This window comes from Cavia porcellus, unplaced genomic scaffold, assembly GCF_034190915.1.
Source record: "Cavia porcellus strain 051 isolate PalLab524CR breed Dunkin Hartley unplaced genomic scaffold, mCavPor4.1 scaffold_24, whole genome shotgun sequence".
Lineage (NCBI taxonomy): Eukaryota > Metazoa > Chordata > Mammalia > Rodentia > Caviidae > Cavia > Cavia porcellus.
Genome location: NW_026947507.1, coordinates 56,790,995 through 56,815,295, shown reverse-complemented (window position 1 = coordinate 56,815,295; position 24,301 = coordinate 56,790,995). Strand labels below are relative to the sequence as shown.

General features: G+C 46.8%; 1 protein-coding gene and 1 pseudogene across 2 annotated transcripts in view; both read right to left on the bottom strand.

Moving 5' to 3' along the window:
- The window catches only part of Man1a1 (mannosidase alpha class 1A member 1), a 142,714-nt gene that overhangs the window by 103,512 nt on the left and 14,901 nt on the right, over positions 1-24,301 (bottom strand). For both annotated transcript variants that reach the window (XM_013143329.2, XM_063235093.1), the window contains one exon: positions 2,536-2,632. In XM_013143329.2, the coding sequence (XP_012998783.2) occupies positions 2,536-2,632 (97 nt within the window). The remainder of the gene's footprint in view (positions 1-2,535; positions 2,633-24,301) is intronic.
- Positions 2,642-24,301, bottom strand: part of LOC134472786 (large ribosomal subunit protein uL11-like) — a 34,561-nt pseudogene continuing 12,901 nt past the window's right edge.

The window sequence follows — 24,301 nt, the reverse complement described above, 5'->3', positions numbered from 1 at the left end:
TGGTATGAAAGAGTTCCACATTCGACCTGATGATAACAAGAAAAAGCCGAGGACGTTTTCATTTCATGGCATATTTTATTGTAATTCAATGTTCCCTAAAATATAACTTTTTTTTTGAAAAAGAACTATGGATTCAGGTCAACACGAAGGGGATATTTTAAAGAAACATTTTGAAATATGATTTTCAAATATGACACCGGCTTCCTATTTTCATTTCTCAGTAAGAGTTTTAAAGATTTTCATTTCTTATATTTTAGCTTACATTGAACACAGTTACCCCAGAACAAATTCCTCCCCCAGCCCAGTGTGAGAGATCTCCTAAGTGACTTCTGCAGCCCCACTATTCACCTGGAATCTCGGCACCACGGGAGGCTGACACAAGAGGATCACTGCAGGCTGGAGGCCTGCCTGGGCAGCAAGTTGAAGGCCAGCTTGTACTGCACAGAAAGCCCTGCCTCCAAAAATGAAAACCACCCTAAAGTACGTAATTTCCCTTTAAAACCATTTGTCTCTGAAATTTGAACTTACAGCTCTATTTGTGTTAAGCAGAATTGTGAAGTGCTGAATATTTGAGGTAATTTGCTATGTTCATTAAACTGTTTTAAAAAGTCACCAGTTTTCCTCTCCAGTCTCACTGGGAAAGGTCTTGACAGACACCTTGGAGGAAGGGTTGGGAAAACTCAGGTTCTTCAGGACTAACACTGCCTCCAGAGTGTGAGGGGGACACTCAGAGCAACCTATCCCAAAGTAAGGGTTTCTCCAAGAAACCCTTGGGGGCAAAGGACTTAAGATTTCCTTGTGTTTTACTCGGTTTGCTGAGAGAACACAAAGACTATTTACAGAAAGGCTCAAACGTGGGCTACAAAAGTCATTTTAAAGTTCTCATCTACAAGAATGTACAGACTGTATTCCCTGTAATGAGGCTCAGTGCACCGGCATCACTACAATAAGAAAATCCTCATGTAGTCTATTTTAATTGATATATTATCAATAGTAACATAAATACTATACTTACTGATAGTAAGTTAAATACCATTTGATTATTAATATTTCATTTCCTTATGCTAGTATCCAAAGTTCTTTTTTTAAAGAAAAATTTTTATCTGGATTATGAAAAACATTTTTACCTAAAAACTCAATGACATATAAAATAAGGCAAAAACAGCTTCAGTACATTTTTAAAGTTATGTCATTAAATTTTGAAGCCATCAATATATTGAGAGAATCACAATCTATTTGGTAAAATTATGGCTAATACATAACTGGTTTCTTAATAGAACAACTTTTGTATAGATAAAAATTCGGTGGTATTTTTTAAAATGTTATAGAGGTCTCTAGTTCAGCATGAAGCGAGCTTTTCTCGCTCCTTTGCGAGCCTCTGTTCCTCAGTTCCTGTCCCCTGGGGAAACTCAGTGACCTCGCCATGGCCTCCTCCCTCCCAGTCCCTGCAAGCCGGCTAACACAGTGTCCTCCACGCTGAGCGCACTGTTGCCTCACAGACACGGTGACGTCACAGCAGCGCCGGAAGAGGAGCCGTGCCTCACAGGCACAGTGACGTCACAGCGGCGCCGGAAGAGGAGCCAACAGTCCTGGACTGGAGGGTAGCTCAGTCCCACCAGCCCTCTGGAGCGCCCGCACTGGGCGCCCTGACGGCGCAGGCAGCTGTGCTTCACTCGGTGCTGCCCTGAGTCGCACTGTGGAGAGCCGCAGTCATGGAAAGACGCCCAGGCCTTCACAGTGAGTCACTGAGGAAAGATCCGAGGGAAGGCGACCCAGGCCTGCAGCACTACAGCCCCAAGCGCCAGCCTCAGAGTGTGTGAAGATGACTGGCAGGCCCGCCTCATCCCCCTTAATGGGACCACGGCCCGGACGCCGGTCAGCCTGCCCACTGTCCCAGCTTCTCCCTCCAGGAAATGCGCAGCCCACAAGGTGCTCCTCATCAGGCATGGCACCGGGAGCGTAAACCCTGGGGCCGCCACCGCACTTGCTACAGCAGACACTCAGGTCGCACAGGGCGCTGCACCACGCAGCCTATGTGTGGCCCAGGAGGATATGATGCCTGAGCCTGGAGATCAGGCCACTACGCTTCCTGGCGGTAGACCAGTCCTGGAGAGCTTCAAGTCACACAGACTTCTTCCAGATCCCATGGTCTACCTCCATGTCACACGGACCTCTGTCACCTCACACGATCTCTCCAAGTCACAGGAACCTCCACCACGTCTCACAAACTGCGTCACACAAACCTACTCTATGTCACACAGACCTCTGTCACATCACAAGAAGCTTCAACCACACCCTACAGACCTCCACCACTTCATACAAACTCACTGTGACATAGGAACCTCCACCACCTCACACAGACCCCTACCACATCACAGGAACCTCTGCCACATCATACAAACTCACTGCGTCATGTGATCTCTCATTCATGATACACAAACTCTCAGCCATGTCACACAAACCTTGGCCATGTCATGCAAACCTCTGCTATATCACACAAACTGTGAGCCCAGGCCAGTGGAGAGAGATGCTTACCAAACAGACTGCTTGAATGACCCCCTTTGGAGACGGGCTTCAGCTCATTCAGTCCCCAGGCGTAAAGTTTGTAATTGTCCCAGGCATGCTTCATCATCTGGAGGAAGAAGTGGAAACAACATTATAATTTCAATTGAGATGGTTTTGCTGGTGATAGACCATTTTAAATGAAGAGATTAAAACATGAAAGTTTATGTCTTAAAAGGGCAATGATGGTATAAATAAATCAGAATATACAACTATGCTTTTATGCTTAGAAGTGGAAAATTTTGTCTTGAGTTCATTTAATCCTTTTTAATAAAAGTACCATTTTTAAAAGTCAGTTCCCAATAGCACAAAGTTAGCTTTTCCCCAAAGGATGAATCATTCCTACATATTTCAATTTAATTCTCGTAACAAATTAGATCTGTAAAGACTCTAATATTTAAAAACATATTTTTTGCATTTAAATTTAAGATATTTAATTTTAAAAATTAACAGAATAAAACCAAACAAAATAAAACAGTGAAAGTAATACAAGGACTTTAAAACAACATAATATGAAATCAACAATGGCTGCCATAATGCCTCATTACCTTCAAAATAGCTGTCTATATCATCAGACATTAAAATCAAACCAAATAAAACAGAAGAAAACCAATCAAAACAGTGAAAGAGATACAGGGTTTGAAAACAAGGTAACAGGAAATCAACAATGGCTAACAATGTCACTTGTTATCTTCAAAATAGCTGCCCATATTTTGAAGAGAACAAGAGACATTATGGCAGTCATTATTAATTTTCCTATTGTCTGGTTTTGAAGGCCTATAATGCCTTCATTACTTTGCTCTGATCAGTTTTATACTATTTTGTTTTATATGAATTCATTGTGTGTGAAGATATAAACAACTATAAGAAAAGAGACACTGTAGCCACTGTAGATCTGCTGTCTTGCTTTGAAATCTGTGTTACATTGTTTTGCTTCTGATCTGCTTTGTTCTGTTTTGTTTAGTTTTACCCTTTTTAAAATAAAAAAATAGCTGCCCATACCATCAGACCTAATAAAGTCAAATAGAACAATATGAAACCAGTCATAGCTTAAAAACAGTGAAAGTGATACAGGACTTCAAAACAAGACAACAGGAAATGAACAATGGCTACCATAATATATCTTATTATCTTCAAAATAGCTGCCCATGACACCAGATAAAATAAACCAAACAATACTATTCAAAACAAAACAATGAAAACAATACAGGACTTAAAATAATACAGAGTTAACAATGGCTACCATTTTCCTTTATTAGAGGTTTCCTTCCTTTTACTTTTCACAAAATCTACTGCACATTTTGGATCCCATTGACTCTTCCCGTTTTTTTTTTTTTTTTTTTTTAATACTAGGGAGAAAACATCTTTTCACCTATGTGCGTCTGAACCATTTCACCCAAGAGCATGATCACAGGTTGCATACATTTACCTACAAGAGCTTTGTGGTTGTCCTTTATAGCTGAGTAGCTTTCCATCCTATAAAAATGCTGTGTCTTTCTTATCCATTCTGGGAATGGGCAAGCTACCCCTGTTTTTTTTCTGGTTCCCTGTTCCACTGAACATTGTTCCTTCTCCTTTGACTCAATCTATGAACTTCTTTTTGAGTTAATGTGTTTCTTGTGTATTGCATATTGATGGATCTTGTTTCTTGCTCCACTCTGCTTTTCTTTTTTATTGATGAATTGAGGCCATCTACGTTAATAATGGTTACAGCCAACGTGCACTGGTTTGTTTCTGCTATGCTTAAAACATATATTTTTGCCTGAAGTTCTGCTTTGTTTACCTTATTCTATGTTGACAAAAGTTCAAAATTTCCACTGTAAGCACTAATGTTTCCTGATCAAGACTATATGCCAGGAATGGTGATACACATCTATAATCCCAGCCCTTGGGAGGCTGACGCAGCAGTATTACTGAGTTCCAGGGCAGCCAGGATTAAACAGTGAGACCTTGTCTCAAAAAAAAAAATACAAAAAGAACTATTTTGAAATAACTACAAGAAATAAAAAGTAACCTCTGTGGTTATACCTACATTAAAGTTAAAATAAACTTCCATTTATTTTAATATAATCAGTCTTAAATTGGACATGTGTGTGTATATGTCCATGTTTTTAAAAGACAAATCTCTATTCCATAAATTATATACATTTTTTCATGACCCAAAGACCACATATAATTATTTTTGTATAGATTTTCTTTTAAAAGGGTTAGGGACTTGACTGCTTAGCACTTATTTATGCCACTGCCCTTTGGAAACAATAAAGCAGGGACATGCTCCTCAAGTGTGCTGACCAGGACCTGTATTTTAAAACATCTTTTTTTTATTTTAAAATATCTTAAAATGCATTATACAATCACAGATAGTGTTCCACTGGTGCATCAGAATCCTCAGCAAAATCAATCCTGCTTTATCCATGGGGAAACCCATGGGGAAGCCTTCCCTGTCCCTGATGGCAGCAGGGAGTCCCGGGGATTTCTAGTATCTGCTGGGGACTCTGCTAAACATTTGCTTTGGGTGTAGACTTAATTTTTGCTATGGTCCTATTAAATATGCTTTTTACCAATGTTTCATACAGGAAGATACTGAGGCTTGGAACATGGAAACACAATGTGACTCCGAGCCATGACACCATCCACAGCCAAGAAACCATTCTCATTCTCATGTTGGCCAACTTGAGCCCAAGTCAAGAACAGGCACAAGAATAGGCCAGCATAGCTGCCCACTAACCATCAGCTGTTGCTCCTCCAAAAGTCAAAAATCATGCCCACCATAGTGCTTCAGAATTTCCTTCTTACACGTTATCTAACTGGAAAGTGTTACTGGTTTAAGGCCACGTAACTTTGTTTATAATCCCTTCAATGTCACCAATTAGTCACACATTCAGGAATGAATCACAAGTTTAGGTTCTTTCCTTATCTAGAAAAACAAGAATGTGAATTCCTCATGGTACGTAAGTTTCCATCAACACCACCTCTGGGTGTAGAGTGTACTGCTTGACAAAAGGCAGGCAGTCAGATGTTTATAAAATTTTAAATATATTAAATCAAGTCATCTTCATACCATGAAAAACAGAAACCAAGGAGTCTCTGAAAGATCAGGTACATGAAATGTACAAAGGCACCCTTAGTTCAGAGCTGAGTTTTTTTCCCCTCACCAAATGTGCTGTATTTGGTAAACTCTTCCATAAATTTCCAAAGATAACTTTTAAAAATACCAAAGCTTTTAGAATACACTTGACGTAAGACAGAAATATGCATTATCAGGCTTTATTTCAGTGCTGATGCTGAACAGAAACCTGCACTGACAGCGTTAGTGACTCTTAAGACTGCACACAGCTCTCCTCTGGGGATGGTGCTGCCCTGCCATCATGCATATGACGTGCCACCAGCCAAGGGTCTCCTCAAGTCTCCCCTGTGGTGCACATCAGCTTTTCTCACCTCAGCCTCCAGGACGACCTGACACATAACTGCTTAGCTTCCTACCTGTCAAACAGTGGTGACATGTTTCTGGAAATGGATCTCTGCTCTCAAGAGAGTCTGAGGCATTAACACAGAAAGAGAAGAAACGATGTGGTCAGAGTATCCTGAGTGGGGCATAAGGGTGGTTTTGGCAGGACTCTGTAAAGTGAAACCACCACCCTGTTGACCAGCTGCTGTGTGTGACAGTCCCCTCCGAGCATATTAACACTGACTGTTACCCTGTTAACACTGACCAGAAGACGTGTATGTGGCCTGTGTGTGTGAGTGGGTATACAGGCACAGAATATTCATGAGACAGGATTCACAAACATACACATACATACAATGAGCATAACATAGATTCATGACTTACTGGAAACATCCAAACACTCCTAGCTTCTAACTGCAGTACTGAGCCACCGGCCAGTGAGCAGCCATGGGGATAAGGGTGCTCAGTCTCTCTGGGCCCTGTGTCCTCATGAGCTGACAGGATAAGGTTACTTCTAAGTTCCCCTGGCCATACAGAAGCCCACGGAAAGGGCTGATGCCTCGTTATTGGCCCCCCTTTTGTGCTGCAGTCTCCCATGGGTTTAATTAGGGTTCCACAGCTTGACACCCCAGACAGAGGTTAAAATAGGCCTGAACTAAAGGAGGATTAGGACTTCAATGCAATGCTAAGATTCTCATAAAAGTCAATAAAAGCAAACCAAAATATTTGTCCTGAGGAGTCACATTTGTGTTGGTGTGAAGTACAGTAGAGCTGACAAACTGTAGATAGAATCAAGTGAGAATGACACATTTCATAACAGCAGCCCACTGACTCAGAAAAATGGGACTATGGATAAGATAAGCAAAAGCGAGCATTTACCTCTTTATCCTCTACTTACAGAAAAGATTTGCTGATTTGTACTTGCTTTTCAATTGACATCCGGGCTGAGTAATTAGGCAATGACATTTATGGAGTCTCTCCTACCCTGAGTAATCAGCAGTCTCAGGACTAGAAAGGAAGGAGACAGGACTCCATTGCACTTATAATCTAGTGAATAATGTTCGCACACTCAACACCCTCATCAACTGCCAAAAACACTGATAAACACAGGAAACTACTCAAACTTTCATGTACATAGCTCTACTGTTGAACCTAACAACTTGTTTTCAATGTCATGTCTGACCTAACTAAGGACAGTGGAAAGAGAGCTGCCTGGATTTCCTCGGCTTTCCTGCGTGTTCAGGGCTGCTAGGAGTTCTTCCTACCACATGTTTCTATTTGCTGAAGCTTTAGTCATACATTTTGAACTTTTCATAACAGGCAGACTACAATCCTCTTAAAAACCTCTCATCTTTGCCAGACAGGTTTTACAAGGATGTTGGTTTGTCATCACCCATTCGGGAAGCCTGCAAGCTCAATTTCCCCCACTTGTAGCCCCCTTCTGGGGGTCTTACACAGCCTGTCCATAGTTGGGACCAGGTGACCTTGCCCTGCTGGATGCTCCAGGCCTGGCCCTCAAAGACAGATACCTGAGGGCTAGACATGAGCCCTTGAGGTCAGGAGGCCTGCTCTGTGGCTCTCATCACATGGATGGAGCTAGATGGATCCAATCCTCCACTCTACACAAGGCAGCACAACCTGGAGACCTTCAGGCAGAAGGTGAGGCCAGGAAGCGTGTGGATGCAGGAACACTAATGCACAAAGCAAAGGACCCATCAGAAGGAGACAGGAGGCTGTGGAGCCAAGTGGGAACCAGTGGGGGAGGAGGAGGTGGGAGGAGGACACTGAGAGGTGAAAATGGGGAGGTGTCAGTCACCTGGATGCTGTCTGGTGAGACTGTTTGGTCTGCAAAGCAGCAGTAGGGACCACAGGCAATGGCGCTGAATCCTGGATCCTGATGGGTTACACTGTGGCTTTGCACTGTGTAGACTGCAGCTTATTCCCTCAGATCCTGAGAAAACCCTCCCGTTTACTCAGCAGGAACACACAAGAAAGCCACCACATAGACACCTCATACCAACACTTTGCAATATGTACATGACTCCCATCGAGGTCACTAAGTTCAAGGAGCTGATTCAATGCCCTCACTAAATGGAAGTAAATGAAAGTCACCCTGGCTGTGGTGATGAGCAAGTACAGCAACTCAGTAAAGGACGTGACAGCGCCTAACACACAGGAAGTGCTCTGTGCATGTGAGCTATAATTACTTTTGTTAAAAACCTAAACAGGCCTTTGACCTTTGTGATCTTGTTTCCTAATTTTAACTAGTAACATATATAAACAGGAAGCACAAATACACAAGAAATCAGGCAAAGCTAGACAGTATGCAAACTCTTTATAAATCTATATACTTAAAAATGCACAACTATTTGTATCCAAAAGGCAGGAGAGGAAAGGATTCTTTTCAGGTCAAGGCCATCAGCGACACTGAGTTCTCAAAGTTCGTCTGCTCATCTAAAGGTTTCCGGAACCTCCACTGTACCAGGTGAGCTTGTGCTGGGTTTGTTCCAGGAACTTGGCTGGCTGACCTAGCAGATCTGATTCCCGGAGACAGGAGCACCCAGCGCACACCATGGGTGGTGCTTGGTGCTTGGAGGGGGTGAGGGAGGGTGTTTCTCACAGGAAGTGGTGGCCTGCAGTGGGGCAGTAAGGAGACAGCTGTAGAGCACTTGGGGTGAGGGGGCAGAAAACTGAAGTCACAGCAGCTTGGTGTCTCCCCACAGCACCCATCTCGCCAATACCAGCAGCCTCAGGGTTGGGAAGAGTCAGCAGATGCTGCATGGCTCAGGGATGCTTGGGCTGTTTTCACACAGTTAGATAACTGGAGTTTGGTGCCAGGAGTTAGTGGGCTTCTGGGGAAGAACTGGGACCAACAGGCCAGGAGACCAGGCCATCTGCAGTGCATCCATATGGTGCTTTCAGTGTGGCGCTCAAGAAAGACAGTCATGGTGCAGTGACCTGCACATCTCCATTGTCCTAAGGACACGGAGGCCTGGGGCAGGTCCAGGCCAGGTTCAGGTGGGGATCAGGCTGACTCACTGGCTGTCGGAGTGAGAGACTCATGCAGCCACTTTAGGGCTACGCCTGGTGTGACAGTTTGAAGAGCACAGACTTTAAAAGCCTGACGTTAGTTTCCACCAAACTTGGCATGACTTTTATAAAATAATTTCTTGAACTTTCAGAAGTAATCGCAACACAGAATGTTTTTCAAGTCACTTTGTCTTCTTCCTCCCTCCCAGTCTTTGGTAGAGGGGAGAAGAAGAAAGGCACCAAGGTAATGGAATCAGGCACAGCTCCAGCCTACCCCTACCCCTCACTTAGTTACCAATTCTAGCGTGGGAGACAACCATCCAGCCCCCACTCTTTGCTCCTGAATGTCATCCTGAAGACGAGGCAGACCAGAAAGAGCACGGCGCACACCACCACCAGCCGAGGCAGGGTTGGAGACACAGAGTGCCAAGCCATTCCCGAACGAGTGTTTCAGCCTCCAAGCCTGTGGCTTTCCCAGCCTTAAAAGACAAGGGTCAGTGCACCCAACACACCACTATGGGCTGTGCCAGGGAGGTGGGGCCAGCTCGGTGTGGGGCACAGGGGCACTTTCTGTATTTCAGCTCAGTTCTGTTACAAATGTAAGCTGTTCTTTGAAATACAAGGGTATTTCTAAAATAACAGTTATCTCCCTAAGGGTGTTTTTAAAAAATACTTCCCTGCCAGTCTGCTCAGGAGCTCAAACATAGCACATGGTCCTGGGGGATCGCCAATGGGTGTGCTGACCCCCACCCCCAACCCCTGGGCATCCTCTGGGCCTTGGGGGGAGAGTGGGTGCTCACTAACTGCTGTGGGCAAGGCTGCGAGAGGAGAGGAAGACTGATGGGACAGGAGCGAAAGGAGGCCAATGTCTCCTGAAGGTGACAGCATCAGGGCTGGCGCTCCAGTCTCACACTCACATTCCTGGCACTCAGTACTGTCTCTCCCAATAGGCACTGAGATGTCATCAAGACCTTGGGAGTGACCTTTGCCTGGTGCCCCCTGCCAGGTCACCTCCTGCCAGGACAGTTCCCAGTCCCACTCAGGTGGCATTAAAGCTCTTCTGTGTGTTACCTGCTCTGCTTCCCTCGCCAGTGCTGAAGGTGCTCGCTCATCCCTCTCCTTCCAAGACCCTTTTCTCAGTGTCACAGCAACAAACCTGGCCCGATGCCTATGCTGCCAGGACAAGAATTAAAAATGGGGAGTGAGCAGGTCGTCAGGGTTAGGAAAACGTAATTGAGTGGGACAACTTACATTAAAAAGGGTCTGTTGTTTATCTGAATTTCACCTCAGCCATGGGCACTGTGTTTCCTCAGGGAGGAAGGATAGGAGACTCCAAGTCACCTTCCATCCTGCTTTCAGCACTGCCTTGAGCCTTTGCTCGGCTGTGGATTCAGTAGGACCTGCTGGGCCACACAGGATTGAAGGCCAAGGCCACATACCATGGACACAATAGGAAACGCGCCCAAGCCTGGCTAAAGCCATTTAAAAATGCTACGCTGGCTAAAAGCATGAGGTGCAGTTGGCTGGCAGGCACCCTGCACTGTACCACCACACGGGACTGGGGTGGACACCAAGAGCACTGTGCCCATGGTCCCGTGGGTATCATCCCTTCACCCCAGGCAGCAAAGTCTCCCAGAGCCTTGAGGCTGAGAAGCAGAACACCAAGTGCTCACCCCTCACTGTGCCCTCCTCAGGCCAGCTGAGTGCAGCTTCACGCAGTTCTACACCCTGAGCTGAAGAGCACACCTGTAACCCCAGTGAGCCCAGAGGCTGAGGCAGGAGGCCAGTCTGGCTGAGGCCAGACTCAAGGCCAGTGGGGCAATTTATGGAGACCCTGTCTCAAAGTGTAAACAGAATGAATGAAAAGTAAGTAACGGGGCTGGGGATACAGCTCAGCAGTGGAATGGCTTCTAGCACCCTCATGAGTCAGCTCCGAGTTCAATCCCTAGAACCAGCAAGAAAAGAAAAACAGGAAAGGGAAGGGTAGAAAGGGAGAAGGGAGAAGGAGGGGAAAGGGGGAGGGAAGAAGGACGGGGAAGGAGAGAAAGGGAGGGGAAGGGCAGAAAGGAAAGGGAAGGAGAGAACCTGCAAGAGCCACCATCCCTGTGTGTGTCAGCTCTGACATCTACTACCCTGCTCTGTGAAGGGTACTTTGTTCCTCACACACCCTACCAGGTGTCAGAAACCCCATGTCACAGCTGAGCAAACAGGAACAGAAGTGAAGCCAGGTTGCTGATTTCTCCCAAGGCCAGCCACGGCCTCTGCACCTCTGCTGGTCCAGGCAGCAGCACTCAGGCCTGTGTGAGCTTCCTGTCCACGTGGCCAGCTTCTCCCTGCTGACCCTGCATGTGCCACTCTCTAGATGCAGGCAGGCACCCCTTCACTGGGCCAGGGCTGTGCGAGGCCTGTGAGCAGTGGCCCCTCTGCCCCGCAGCGTGACCACCACCTTTTGGACTAGGCCAGCAGTGCCCTTCCTCTCCTCTCCTGCTCACTGCCGCTCTCCCGTCACCTGCCCTCATCTGTCACCTTGCATGTGAGGCTGCCTCTCTGTCAAGAGTAGACGTGAATGTGTGTGCATTTTCTTCAGGTCTGGATGTCTTGCATTCCCCACAGTTAATTTCAGTATGCTTTTTTAAGCCAAGAGGACATATATAAAGCAGGAGTGATTATTTAATGCTACTGCTTGAATCTTAATGGGCCACTGAGCATGAATTCTGCAGTGAAACAAAGCATGGTTAGCAATGGCAGTGTCTTCAGAAAGACTCAGGTACTGGATAAAGCCAGTTTTTAAAAAAAACGAGAATTTTATTAACTGTTATTTGCGGAGGATGGATTGTCCTGTTTCTAAGAAGTTCTTCATTCTTCTAAGAAAAAACCACAGAGCTAGTTGTAGTAGGAAAAAAAAAATCATGTGTATATATTGGTTCTCCCTCTTTGCAACCAAAATCTGACATTATTTTGTAAAACTTTTCTCTGTGATCAAAAGGAAGAGAGTTCACGGCAAAAACAGAAACACAAAGAAAAGGAAAAAGAAAATGGCTATGTAAGTATGTTTCCCTAAAATACCCGGCAGGATGGTAATGTAGCATCTCAGAAGTGAGAGGCTAGAGAAGGCCTTGCCTACGCTAAACCTCAAGTTGCCTGGCTGCTGTTATCGAGGACCTTTTCTTCCCGTAACACAGCTAACGCAACAGCTGAGACTTTATCACTTGCATTATTTCCCCACTCAACGTCTGTTTTGTGGTAACAGCATTGGTCTCTTTATGTAAAAGTTTTCACTCGAAGTTAAAAGTTTAGCTTGGGCTTTGGGCTGGTTTACCTCGATGATTTTAATGAACACTGAAACTGTCTTTATCAGATTCCTTGGCTCAGCCTGTGTGAGGAGGCCTTGCAGGCTGGGACACCAGCTGACCTTGTGTGGCTCCCGAGCCCAGGTCCAGGGACTGTCCCGGTCCCTGTCCTACGGCAGGAAGCAGCAGCATGGCCCCAGCTCTTGGGGGATCGGCCCCGCTGCTGGGTACCAGGGCGCTCCCTTTTGTCACCAAGGAAATCGAAAAACTTATCTCTAGAAAACAAACACTACTTCTCAGGCAATGTTTCCTCTCACAATATTTTCTGGTTTTTATATTTATAGTAAAAATGCAAGCACAAGCATTTTTAACTCATGCATACCATCCTGCAACCTCAACTTTCTATCTTGTTCAAAGGAGTAATAAAATGACTTGAAAACTTGAAATGTTATCTTCAAAGAAATTGTTTATGCATATGTCAAGTTTATAAAGATCACATGTTTAGGGGCTGGGGATTTAGTTCAGTGGCATAAGCGCCTGCCTTACAAAAGCGTGGTCATGAGTTCGATCCCCAGTACCGATTTAAAAAAAAAAAATCACATGTTTAGCTCTTTTAGATTGCTTTTTTAAACTTCACAAATACTGTGAAGCCATTATCATTATCAATAATTAATAGTTATCAATTGTGAAGTCAGTAATTACAAAAGCAATGATTTGTGTAAAAGAATTAGTTTGAATTTTGTAAAACAGCAGAACTCAGGAACAGTTAACTTTTACACACACACGCATTTTATTTCATTTCATCTTATTTTTTGGCAAGCAAACTACCTAGAGAATCAAGCACTCTTCTTTAGTGGTAGGGTGTATGTGTTTCCTTGCTTTTATTTTGTATGTGTTTTTGCAGCAGTTTTAGGTTCACGGCAGTGCTAACAGAAGGTTCCCAGCACCCACATATCCTGTGCACCACGAACACACAACCTCCTCAGTCTCAAAGTCAGGGAGAGAAAAGTTTACTGTCACCCCAAAGCCTGCCTGAACGCTGACACAGCACAGACAGCTGAGGCCCAATTTACACTGCTGTTCACCAGCACCACACACGGAGGGGCTCTGACACATGTGCAAGGACGTCTTCACTACTGCAGGAGGAAGAACTCGGAGACCCCACAATCACCTGCTGCACTGTTCATCTCTACCTCTCCCCACCTCGAGCAAATGCAAAAGCCTCTGCATGGCCAAAGCTTTGTCTCCTCCAGCTACAGCCCGGTCACAACCACACCGTGCAGAGCCCTGGCATGATGCTGGCTTCTTCATTTGGGATCTCAGCATTTAAGGTTCTGTGTCTTTCTGTGGCTGGATGGCTTATTTCTCCCTACAATGAACTTTCCTTTGTTTGGATGTGCACCCCCTGAACGACAGCTTGGTGGTTTCCAAGCCTGGCAACTGGGAATAAAGCTGTTATCGAAAGGAAAGCGGCAAAATGCAAAGGCGCTCTTTTAAAATTATGACCAGAAAACACAACTCTCTCTTAATGGAAGTCCTATGAATTATAATTCACAAGTTAAGTAGACTGGTTATAAAGTGTCATACATTATAGGAAATCTGCTTTTATAAATATTTATAGAGGCCAGGAGGCAGCTCAGTGGTAGAGTGGTTGCCCGGCCTGTACCAGGCCCTGGGTTCAATCCTCACACCCTAAAAAAAGGGGGAAAATCCTTCCCAAGTAATTACCCCTAAAATTGTGTATTAGTAAACAAGCAAAACACCCACTTTCATGTTAGAATCCATGTCTTATAAAAGTCTTGAGTATTCCCTTTGTATTCTGTAGGTAAGAGTTTTAGAAATTATCCGGGCAGGCAGTGGCACACATCTGTGATTTTAGCACTCAGAGGCTGAGACAGGAGGATTGCCATGAGTTGAGGCTAGCCTGTTCTACACAGTGAGTTGAAAGCCAGCCTGCACAACAAAGCAAGGCCCTGTCCCCTCACCCCAAAAAGTATTATCTGGGAATAACAATAATACAATGCATTAAAGGAGGTATTTACAAATGTTCATGAAAGAAACGTTTACATGCTATCACCAGAAACCCTGATTCTAAAATACAGAAATGCAATTACTAAAAAATGTTTACATGCTTCAGGAAAAGAAAAACTTAACTGTCTATGTATTTTTTTGGTGGACTCTGAACAATGTTAGAATAGCATCTAATGATTCTGTGAAGCTTTAAATGCAGAGTGCATACAGGATACTCTCTCATCCTCCTGCATGAAGTAGCTCTGCCAGCATGCAGGAACACTTGTAGCTGGGAGGTGTGCAGAGCTGGGATCCTACTCATAGTCCCACCACATGGACGAAGGCCCCGAGAGGGAGGGGAGGTTGTGTCCTCACAGCCAGACCTCCACCACGTGTCAGAGGTGCTGCTGGGTTCAGGCTGCCTCCAAGGCTTCCAGGCACCATCTGGCACCCAACTGTGAGCTAAGCACATGACCCACCCAACGCGCAGGAACTTCACCTTCCAGAATAAACTTCCAAGTGTAGTATTACTCATGTGCTGCTGGCTCAGACTTGTGCGCCTATATTACCTAATCCTTCCGGGAAAACTTAACTTGTGAGATTGAGACTTTGCGAATCACAGCTGGCAAAACCAGCTTCTGATCTTCCTTCTTTCTGAAGGTTGTTAGGTGCAGGGGAAGGACTTTAAATGTATTGATTGATTAAAGAACTGAAAAAGAGACTACTTCTTGTTTCCGGAGTCCTACAGTGAGAACGTTATATTATACGTGTTGAAAAATAACTTCACATTATGCAAATTTTAACAGTTAAAATATCCTCTGAAAGGCAGTGGTTCATCTATATCTGGGCCTCCCACACAGCTTTCATGGTCTTCATTCATGACATTTAGTCACCAATAGAATATCCTAGCAATTTCCTTTCATAGCTACTAAAAAGACACACTGCTCCATCTACTAGTTTACATGTCAGTGACACTCCAAAAACTGCCCCTGAATGGGCAACATATTTCTTTGTAAGCCTATTTCTTAAAAAAAAAGTTCAAATACTATTTTTTTATATTCTTCGACTCTGCGCTAGGATCATCACTGCACATGGCAAGCGTTGAAGGCTGTGGGTGACAGCACCTTTATCAAGGCGGGCTCCCAAGGCTGGCCTGCTCTTCAGCACCCTGCGAACCATGTGTGCTGCACGCTGGAGATTACCTGAGAGGTTCCGGAGCAATGGCCAGAGTCTCCAGGGTCTGAACGTGCATCACTCGACACAGGTAGTACAATTTTAAACCCGGTAACATCTGGCCTCCCCCGAAACTATCAGTGACTTTGCTGTCTCTGGCTGACCGGAGCCCAGCATCCAACGTGAGCTGATTCAGGAACCTATTAACACGGACTTCAGGATAGGATGGCTTTGAGCGCAACCACTTCCAATTCTGTTCAGATTAAAAACCAGGCAGAGAGCTCCATAAACTTAAGAGGAAGAATAACACTCGCCCCATTAGTCAAAATGGGTGAATATTTTATGGCCCAAACAGACTACACAGTTCTTTAAGACTAACAGACATGGCAAAGTTATAGGCAGGTGTTCCTCCAATTGCACAGGCTGCAGCTGATACCCCAATCTAAGCCCCGACCCCTGCCTGCCCAGCACAGCAGCTGCAGAAGCCAAGTTTTGCCTTCTCAGCCTCTCCACGTCCAGGGGGAGCTACTGACCAGGTACCAGCAGAGAAAGGTCTGCCGGGGTCTGTAGGGGCCTGGCTGTCCCCCTACCCGGGAGCAAGGTGTGGCGCCTGTAGAGGTGCAGCTGGTCGCAGTGGAGCTCTGCTCTACTTAGTGACTGCAAAGACAAAAAGGCCCACAGTGGCAGAAAGACCCAGCCAGCTCCACTCCTAGTTCAAGTGACAGTTATTACTCAAGGGTCAACCGCTCACTAATAAATCTAACATGATACTTGGTTGCTTCTTTAAAACTTGAGAGACAAGGTCAAAACTGGACTTAGGCCAGACCTCTGATTTGGGAAACAGGAAATGGTTCTATTTATAACCCTGTTTGGGAGCTGAAACATATAGAAAGGTTTGATAGCTGTGTAATAGTGAACAGTCTGATTCACCAGAGAAACTGCTTACTACCTCATCTGACCAAGTGCTCCGTGACCACTCTGCAGGGGCGGGTGGGCAGATCAGGTCCTTTAAAAGGGGTCACCTAGACAGGATTTGTGACTTCACTCAGAAAACAGGTATACCACGAAGCAATTAGTTTCCTTCAGTCTTACTGAAAAAAAAAAAATATATATATATATATATATATATAAATATATATATATATTTGCTCAAAATGGAATCAACTTCTCAAGTAAATACCATTATCAATGATGACTAGGTTACTTTTTTGGGTGAAATTTTCAAACACCAGTTAAGGGACCATGTAGGACATCTTTTAGCCATGGTGCTCCTGCAATTATATCCCATTTTGCTAACTATACTAAATAGCTTCAGCTTTGTGAAAGGGGCTCTGGAAAAACATTAAAGTAGTATGTTTACTAGATATGCTTCTGCTTAGTAAGACTAATGACGTGTTGAAATGCTTTTGTAGGGAGTCACAGCTCAGTTACAATTTCTCTTTCTCTAATATAAATATCTCCCTGGTCTACATGTCTGTGTATGTAAAAGAACACAATTCTCCTCCCAAGTTCTATTATCAATATATCCACCCTCATTCAGAACAGGTCAGTACACTTGTGATCTCCCCCACTCCTGATTTCCATGTAAATAGCACTGTCTTACACTCTGCATTTTCTTCTCATTCTTTGAACAGTATTAGAATTCCATATCCTTCATTTCTGGGAACAAGATTGTTGTTCCAGAGAAGGTATGACCTTCTACTGCTGATAGAAAATATCTTCTCAGTACTGCATATAAAATACTGTCCTTGGCTTAGGACTCCAACTCGACTTAGAATATCCTTGTTTAAATGCTCCTTCAGGCCAGAAAATGTTTTGCCTTCACCAGGATGCTCTGTCAGAATTTAGGGGCGATCTCTCCACCCTATCTGCTTCCTTGGTCTCCTGTCTGTCCCACCTGGGTCTTCTACTGACAAGGAACTGAGATCCTGAAATCCGACAGTTCAAATACAGGACCCCCCACCATGTGCCTACTGAGCTGTGGTGCCTGGCTCAGGGTGTCCACCCTCCCCGAGGCAAAGCTGCACTCTGTGTGACCACCCTTCCCACATGAAGGAGGGCCATGGTCCTGGACTCACTTCTGCCCAGTCCCACTCTGTGACTGCAGCCTTTGGGCCCCAGCCCTGCTCAGCTCAGAGCCTGGACTTTGATGCCAGCCTTCCTGAAGTCAGCAGTGCAGATCTGATTGAGATTCTCTTCTCAGGATAGGGGTGACCAGCTCTCTGGGAAGGAACTGTTGTCCTACTATTCTCTCTAGTCTCCAGGTGCTGCTATCCACCAGCCCAGACCTTTTCCATAAACAGCTTCCATGACGCAAAACCGGGCTCCATGACATTCGCCTCTGGGTTCATTCCAGAGAGTGACACAGCCAGTGCTGATTGATGATCACAGAAGGCCATTTTTCCCCTAATCAACTCATTTCTGCTGGAGGAACAAGCCTGTCTCAACGATCCACTGGCAAAGCTGTTAAGAGTTTTCCCAAGAGGAAGCCCCTCTAGTGAGATGAGGTTGGGCAGCAGCCCCTGGGACACTGAGGGAATCTTCACCAGTTCCTGCCCTGCTGCTTGGTCTCTGAGGTACTGCTCAAACCTGCACCTGAGTCTGCAGCCGGGCACCTGCAGACAGAGGCCTTCCAGGCCAGCCAGCTCACAGGGAAAAGCTGGCCAGAGCCCAAGCCCTTGAGAGATGCTAATTGGGTTCAGACCTGATCCCTCTTCATCAGGCCTGGGAAGTAGTTGTTCTTCCTCCACAGCAGTGTCACCAAAACAAACTCGTGAAGTTTAACAAAGAGCACTCAGAAAATGCAATTTTGCTGTAAACTGTTTTTCCCAGATTTGAGGCCCTGATTTTAAAATATGGCGGCCGTGCTCTGAATCAAAAAATGTTGTTTCTTCCTCTCTCATAAAGTGCACGGGTGTTTGTTCTATGCCTATGAATTCAGAGTTGTGACACAATGAGCTGTAAAGGACTGTGTGGAGACCATCCCAACTGCAGCTAACTCTCCATGCACCAACATCTACAAGCATTTGCCAAAGACCCTAAGGCGAACGTACTCCCACTGTGTGTTTCACCCAGGCTGAGCAGTAGGCCTGTGATCATGAGTTACAGTGTAAACCTGAGTTAACCCTCAGGTGTTCCCAAGGCTTCAGTGAGGACACACAGCCGCTACGGTCACGTCTGGCAGTTCTCAGTTCCTCCACAGACCCAGAAGGGAAGCTCTGGGCCTGATGGATTCTTCCCACCTTCCTTGGGCATGGCTCGCTCAGCTCTGTTCGCAGTGCCCATCAGAGCTGCCCAGCAGCCACTGGGTGAACTCCATGAACAGGAAAAGGCAACTCCAACAGCTGATGCTGAGGGTGGGGGGCTGGGGCTGGGGTGCAGGGGCTGGCAGGGCAGAGGAGGAGAAGGAGTGGCTGATGAACACCCTAAATCATTAGCATGCCAAGGGGCGGAGTGAGACAGGCAAGTCCTAGATGAAAACAACACCAGAAAACCTTCAGGGCCTTGCAAATCGCACCTCGAAAGGTCAGTTCTAAGCCAGCTGCCGTCATGGAAGGCTGTTGTGACCATCACAGCACGGCACTTCACGACTCCCAAGGTCAACTCCAGGAACTCCCTAGGATCTGCAGAACAAGCCCCTGGGACATGAGGAAGTTAGTCCGCTCAACCTTCCACGGGGGCAGAGAATTTCCGACCCTTACATGTGCATCCCAGAGGTAAAGCACACTCCTTTCCTGTGACATCTGTGTAAAACAGGTAGCTATGAAAGCAAATTAACATTTTAACCACCAAGGAAAGTTACTTTCTACTGTTTATTTAACTAAAAAACTCAGAACTCCTGACTTCAGGCATGATCCCCACTGCTCAAGTCACTCTCAATGTGTGAAGACACTGCTTGCAGAGGCTGTGCCAGAGATCTGAAAGCTGGGCACCCAGCATGGGCCCCGGAGTGGACCCTGCTTTGTCTGGGCTGGGGCGGCTTTGTGCAGGGAGCTCTTATTAAAGACCTGAAGGCAGAGCACCTGTTAGGAAAATAACCTCACAGGGCATCCTGGGCACAACTGTAAGCACTTTACATCCACCCACACGTTCTAGTGATGCCTCTCCCCGCTCACAGGTAGGAAAGTAAGTGTGTGAACCCCCAGCACCTGCAGGGCAGACAGAAGTTACCATGCAGCACTGGGATGTCAAGCTCCAAGGTCTGTGTGCCCTCTTCCCCCCACAGCTGCTAAGCAGCAGGGAGAAAAACACAAGTCAATCATTTCTTGTATAAGATTTTTAGTGGTTTTACAGCACTGATGCCTTAAGTAACCCTACCATGCTTGGAGTCCCCATTTAAAAAATAGGAACAATGGGTTTAACAACTTTATTAAAGGTTTCAGCAAAAGTCCTAAAAAACAATGGGACTGGCTTTCTATTACCAGCACTCCCTGTGTGTGGATCTGGCCTTGTTTTCTTTTACCCAGGAGCAGCAGTTGGTGACACAAAGGAGCTACTCTGCTACTAACCGAGCTTGTTTTGATTTGGATGAATTCTACCTGTAACAAGGCACATGAAACACCCCTTAAGTGACAGCTTCTGTTTCCTGAGCATAAACTGCCATGAAAAGCCAGTGAGTCACCAAAGCAGTGGAGTGGCTCTGTGTACCTGAGGGACAGTCCCGTTTCCTGCCCCACACGTCCACACCATCCTCAGGAAGTCAGCAGAATGAGTGGCCCCAAAGATGCCGGGACCTGAACCTTCCATCTGAGAATCATCACCCGTGGCTAAGAGCAGGGTTTGGGAGCTGAGAGGCTGGGAAGTGAGAATATCCGAGCTCGACACGGATGATACTGGGTTTTCCGCAGACCATTCCTGTGCTGGCTGAGAGACGCAGCAGAAGGTAAAGGCAGGCAGCTCGATGCTGAGGACTCGGTGGGTGCTGCTGCTTTGGAAGTGGGGGTGCTCACTGTGGCACTGGGTGCACTAACACTGCAAGGCCCAGAGGAGCTGAGTGTTCAAAGACTCGGAACACCCAAGGCTCTAAAGAAGTCTGCGCTGCACCTCAATTAATATAATTAATAACAATGTCACCTATGCTTAGAAATCACTAACCAAGATGCTAAGTGTTCTCACCACAAAAACAAATCCCAAAGGAGCAGAGGAAGGCCACCCAACACCTTGCTTTGGGCTTTAGGAGATGCAGTGCAGAGAAACCAAACAAACCCATTCCTGCCCACCCCGACCCACAGAACTGGGAGGTGTCACAGGTGTTGCATGAAACTGTGTTCATGATCGTTTGCTGCTGCGCCACACAGATGCCCAACCCCTCCCCCCAAAAGCAAACAATTCCATGAAAAGCCACTTTACATGAACTACCACACCACAAACAGGGCCCTAAAGCCCGGTCTTCTACCCTGAAGTTATTTCCTGAAACAGTAGATATCATCATGGGACTACGGACATACGAACAGCTTTGTGTGGATTTACTCACCAGCTCCTGACCAAGGTGTGTGAGGCAGGCACCGTCCTCAGTGCCACAGATGAGACGAGAGGCGAAGGCAATGAGCACACAAACATGCTCTGCATGTATGCGTTGGTCACCAGGCCTCTGACCCGGGGCCCTGGCCCTGCTGCCGCTTAAAGGGGAACAATGCAGACAAACAAGAGCCTTCACCAAAAAGAGCCGGGCGTGGAGGAAGAAATGATTCTCCACTGACCGGAAATAACAGGTAATGATCTACTCATTTGTAAGATTTAAATCTAGACTGATGGACAGACAGGATTCAGAAGACAAATAGGAAGATCTGCTGCTTTGGTGACATTAGAACAGGCGTGTGGACCTAGTCACCACTGACATATTCAGACACTATCGGAGTGTGAAACAGCAGGGGACAGTGTGTGCCACAGTTAATGCAACAAGAGGAACTATCACTTTCGGGGGATGGAACCCCCAACCCCCCCACTGCGGAGTAGGCCTACACTGCAGAGTCTCCATGTGCAACACAGTGATACTAGACATGGCCAAGACACCTCCTCTTGCTGTCATTCTGGCCACAGCCACCTTGAGTGACCTTGCTGCCCTGTCCTGGCCGTGGCTGAGCAGGGACCACCCTTTCCATCCTGAGAACTACAACAGCGACTCTGAGATGCCAGTGGAAACCTGGCACCAAGCTCACAGGTGGAGCAAAGAATAATGCATGCATGCATGTCCAGAGACAGAGACCAAGTGGCCCAGGTAAGAAACACAAAGCCTCGGCCTGGTTTGTGCAGCTGCCAGCTCTGCAGTTCCAGGTCTGAAGGGTCTTGTGCTGCTCCTTCTGCTCCATGAGACACTGCTCTTCAATCCCTGTGTTGTGTATCCCTGCTCTCTTGTACGCTGGAGTGAGTGAGTCTTACAAACAAATGCCCTCTCCTACCAGACACCTAAGAGCACCGGGGACCTCAGGACTCCCACTGTCCACACACGGAGGCAGGTCTGGGGCTGGGTCACCTGCTTGCTGCCTTCTCTGCACCCAGCGAAGCAGCTGAAGCCGATTAAGGAGCACCTCAGACAGCAGGCAGAAGGGCATTGCAAGCCCTCAGCTGCCAGCCCTGCCCTGCTCAGTGCAGCCTGGCTCCTTCCCTTGGTCTTCTTGGTGTCTGCATCTAGCTTCAGTTCCACCCCACTCTCCAGGCAGCCACACAACCTTCCTGAAGGTGGGCCATCCCTGCACCACTGCGGCTCGGCTTCTGCCCAGTGGGAGCAACCTTCGAACCACTCCTCACCAGACCAAGGACAGCGCCAGCACTACCTGCCTCACAGCGGCCCTGACAGTGCGAAGCCCCAATCCCTGAAACATGAACCGTCTGGAAATGCCCAGCTGCTGACACCACTAGCTTCCCTTCTTCTCCTCCACTTCCTGCTAAGGTCACCAAGGGGCCTAACTCCTTGCTTCCCGATCCCATGCCAGCACTGCAGCCTGGACCTCCCTCTGCAGGGCACAACTCCACTGCCCAGGGCGTCCTCCTGCAATCCAGTGGCAGGCTGGGCTCCTGCCCTACCTGCTCCCCAACCCAACTAGCACCCAGCTCTCGCTGCTTGCATGCTCACGCAGTCCCACGGATCCGGCTCTCAAACATCTTGACAAGGTGCTCGCTTCCGGCCTCATTCCCCTTCTTCCTCTGGGCCATCAAATCAGGTCCCACCGCATCATGGCCAGGCCCGACACAGGTCCCCAGCTCTGCTCTCAGGGGAAAATGCAAATCTGACAAAACTTCCTCCACCTGCGCTCCTCTCCCCAGGGCGAGGCCCAGCCAGGTCCCTGCTGCTCTGCCCCTCTTATCAATGCCCTGTCCTGGACCAGCCTGGTGCCCAGCCCCTGACTGACACGCGTGCAACCATCTCTTTTGCACTGCCAGCCTCCCCTTAGCCCTGGGGTCCCACAGCCAGCAAAGTGACAGATGACAATGAGCAGCAAACTCCCAAGCTCAAGTCACTGACACCCCCCACATGTGCAGTGCTCCACAGGGTTGCTCTGAGAATTAAACAAGAATATATGAAGCGGGCAGCACAGTGCCTAATAAGAAGCAAACACTCCACCAGCAGCAGGACTTGAATACTTTTCATTAGTCTACAATAAAACTGTGATAAAGGAAGCAATGTCTATAATGGAGATGAGATTTTAAAATGCCAGTCATTGGCTGCTTCAATTTATGTATAGGTCAGGCTACACAGAAAATCAGTTAAGGAGACAAAAAGAATAGCAAACTATGCGAGAAAGAGAGGGCACATTGTAGATGACAACTAAGAAGCGACACGTAGTAACTCTGTGGTCTTTCAGCAGCCTCTACTTCAAACATAGAGATACTGCTGATATTGTTGCTATGACCCAAAAGAGTCGATTAAGGAGTACACTCATTTTAAATATCGAGGCAAAATTCTGCTTGAAGAGAAACTCTCATCCGGGATTGCATTACAGAGCAATGAAAAGCTGTGGGTGCATCACAACTGGCCAGGCTGTCTCTCTCCTTTCCGTCCACCAGTGTGCTCTTGCCAGCCTGGGCCTGGCAAGGCCCCGATGAAGCACTGGACAGTGACCTCACCTGGAGCAGAAAGAAGCAGCTTCTCTCCCCGCCAGTTTCCTGCCACCTTCAAATCAGCCCCTCAAAGTCCCAGGTGTGAACCGCATTCCCATCCTGCCCTGTGCTTTGGGGAATACCAGAAACACTACAATGATGGTGGACCTGGAGGCACTACTTCCCAAGACTGCCCTGGGGCAAATCTGGGGGCAGCCAGAGGCCCAGGAATCTGCTAACCAATCATGCTAGCAGGACAGCTTCCTTCCAAAGGGATTCTAACACCCAGGAAGTGCTCAACAGGTCAAGGGAAAGTGATCTGACTTAGGGCAAGGCTCCAGGAAGTCAGAGTGCTGCTCAGCCCCTGCCCATGGCCAGTTCGTTCTTGATCATGACTGGTGACCTGACCTGTGTCCTGCTGCTCTGCCTCTGCACCTTGGGCATTACCTGGCTGAGGAAAGCACACAGGGAGAAAGGGTGGTCAGCAACATGGGGAAACGTGAGACACAGAAGCTCAGCTAATGCCAAGGCATGGCTACAAAATCTACAGCCTCTAACAGTACATCACTCAGAAGTAGAGCATGCGGATGAAAAGTCACTTAGCGAGAAAGCGTGCATCCCTAACCAGGAATCTGCAGCCAGTTAACTCAGACCAACGCCCAGCACTGCAGATGACGCTCTCTTCTCCCCAGTCCTCAGAGAAATCCCTTCCCAATGTCCAAATTCTGAGTGCAATTCTCCAGACTACAGG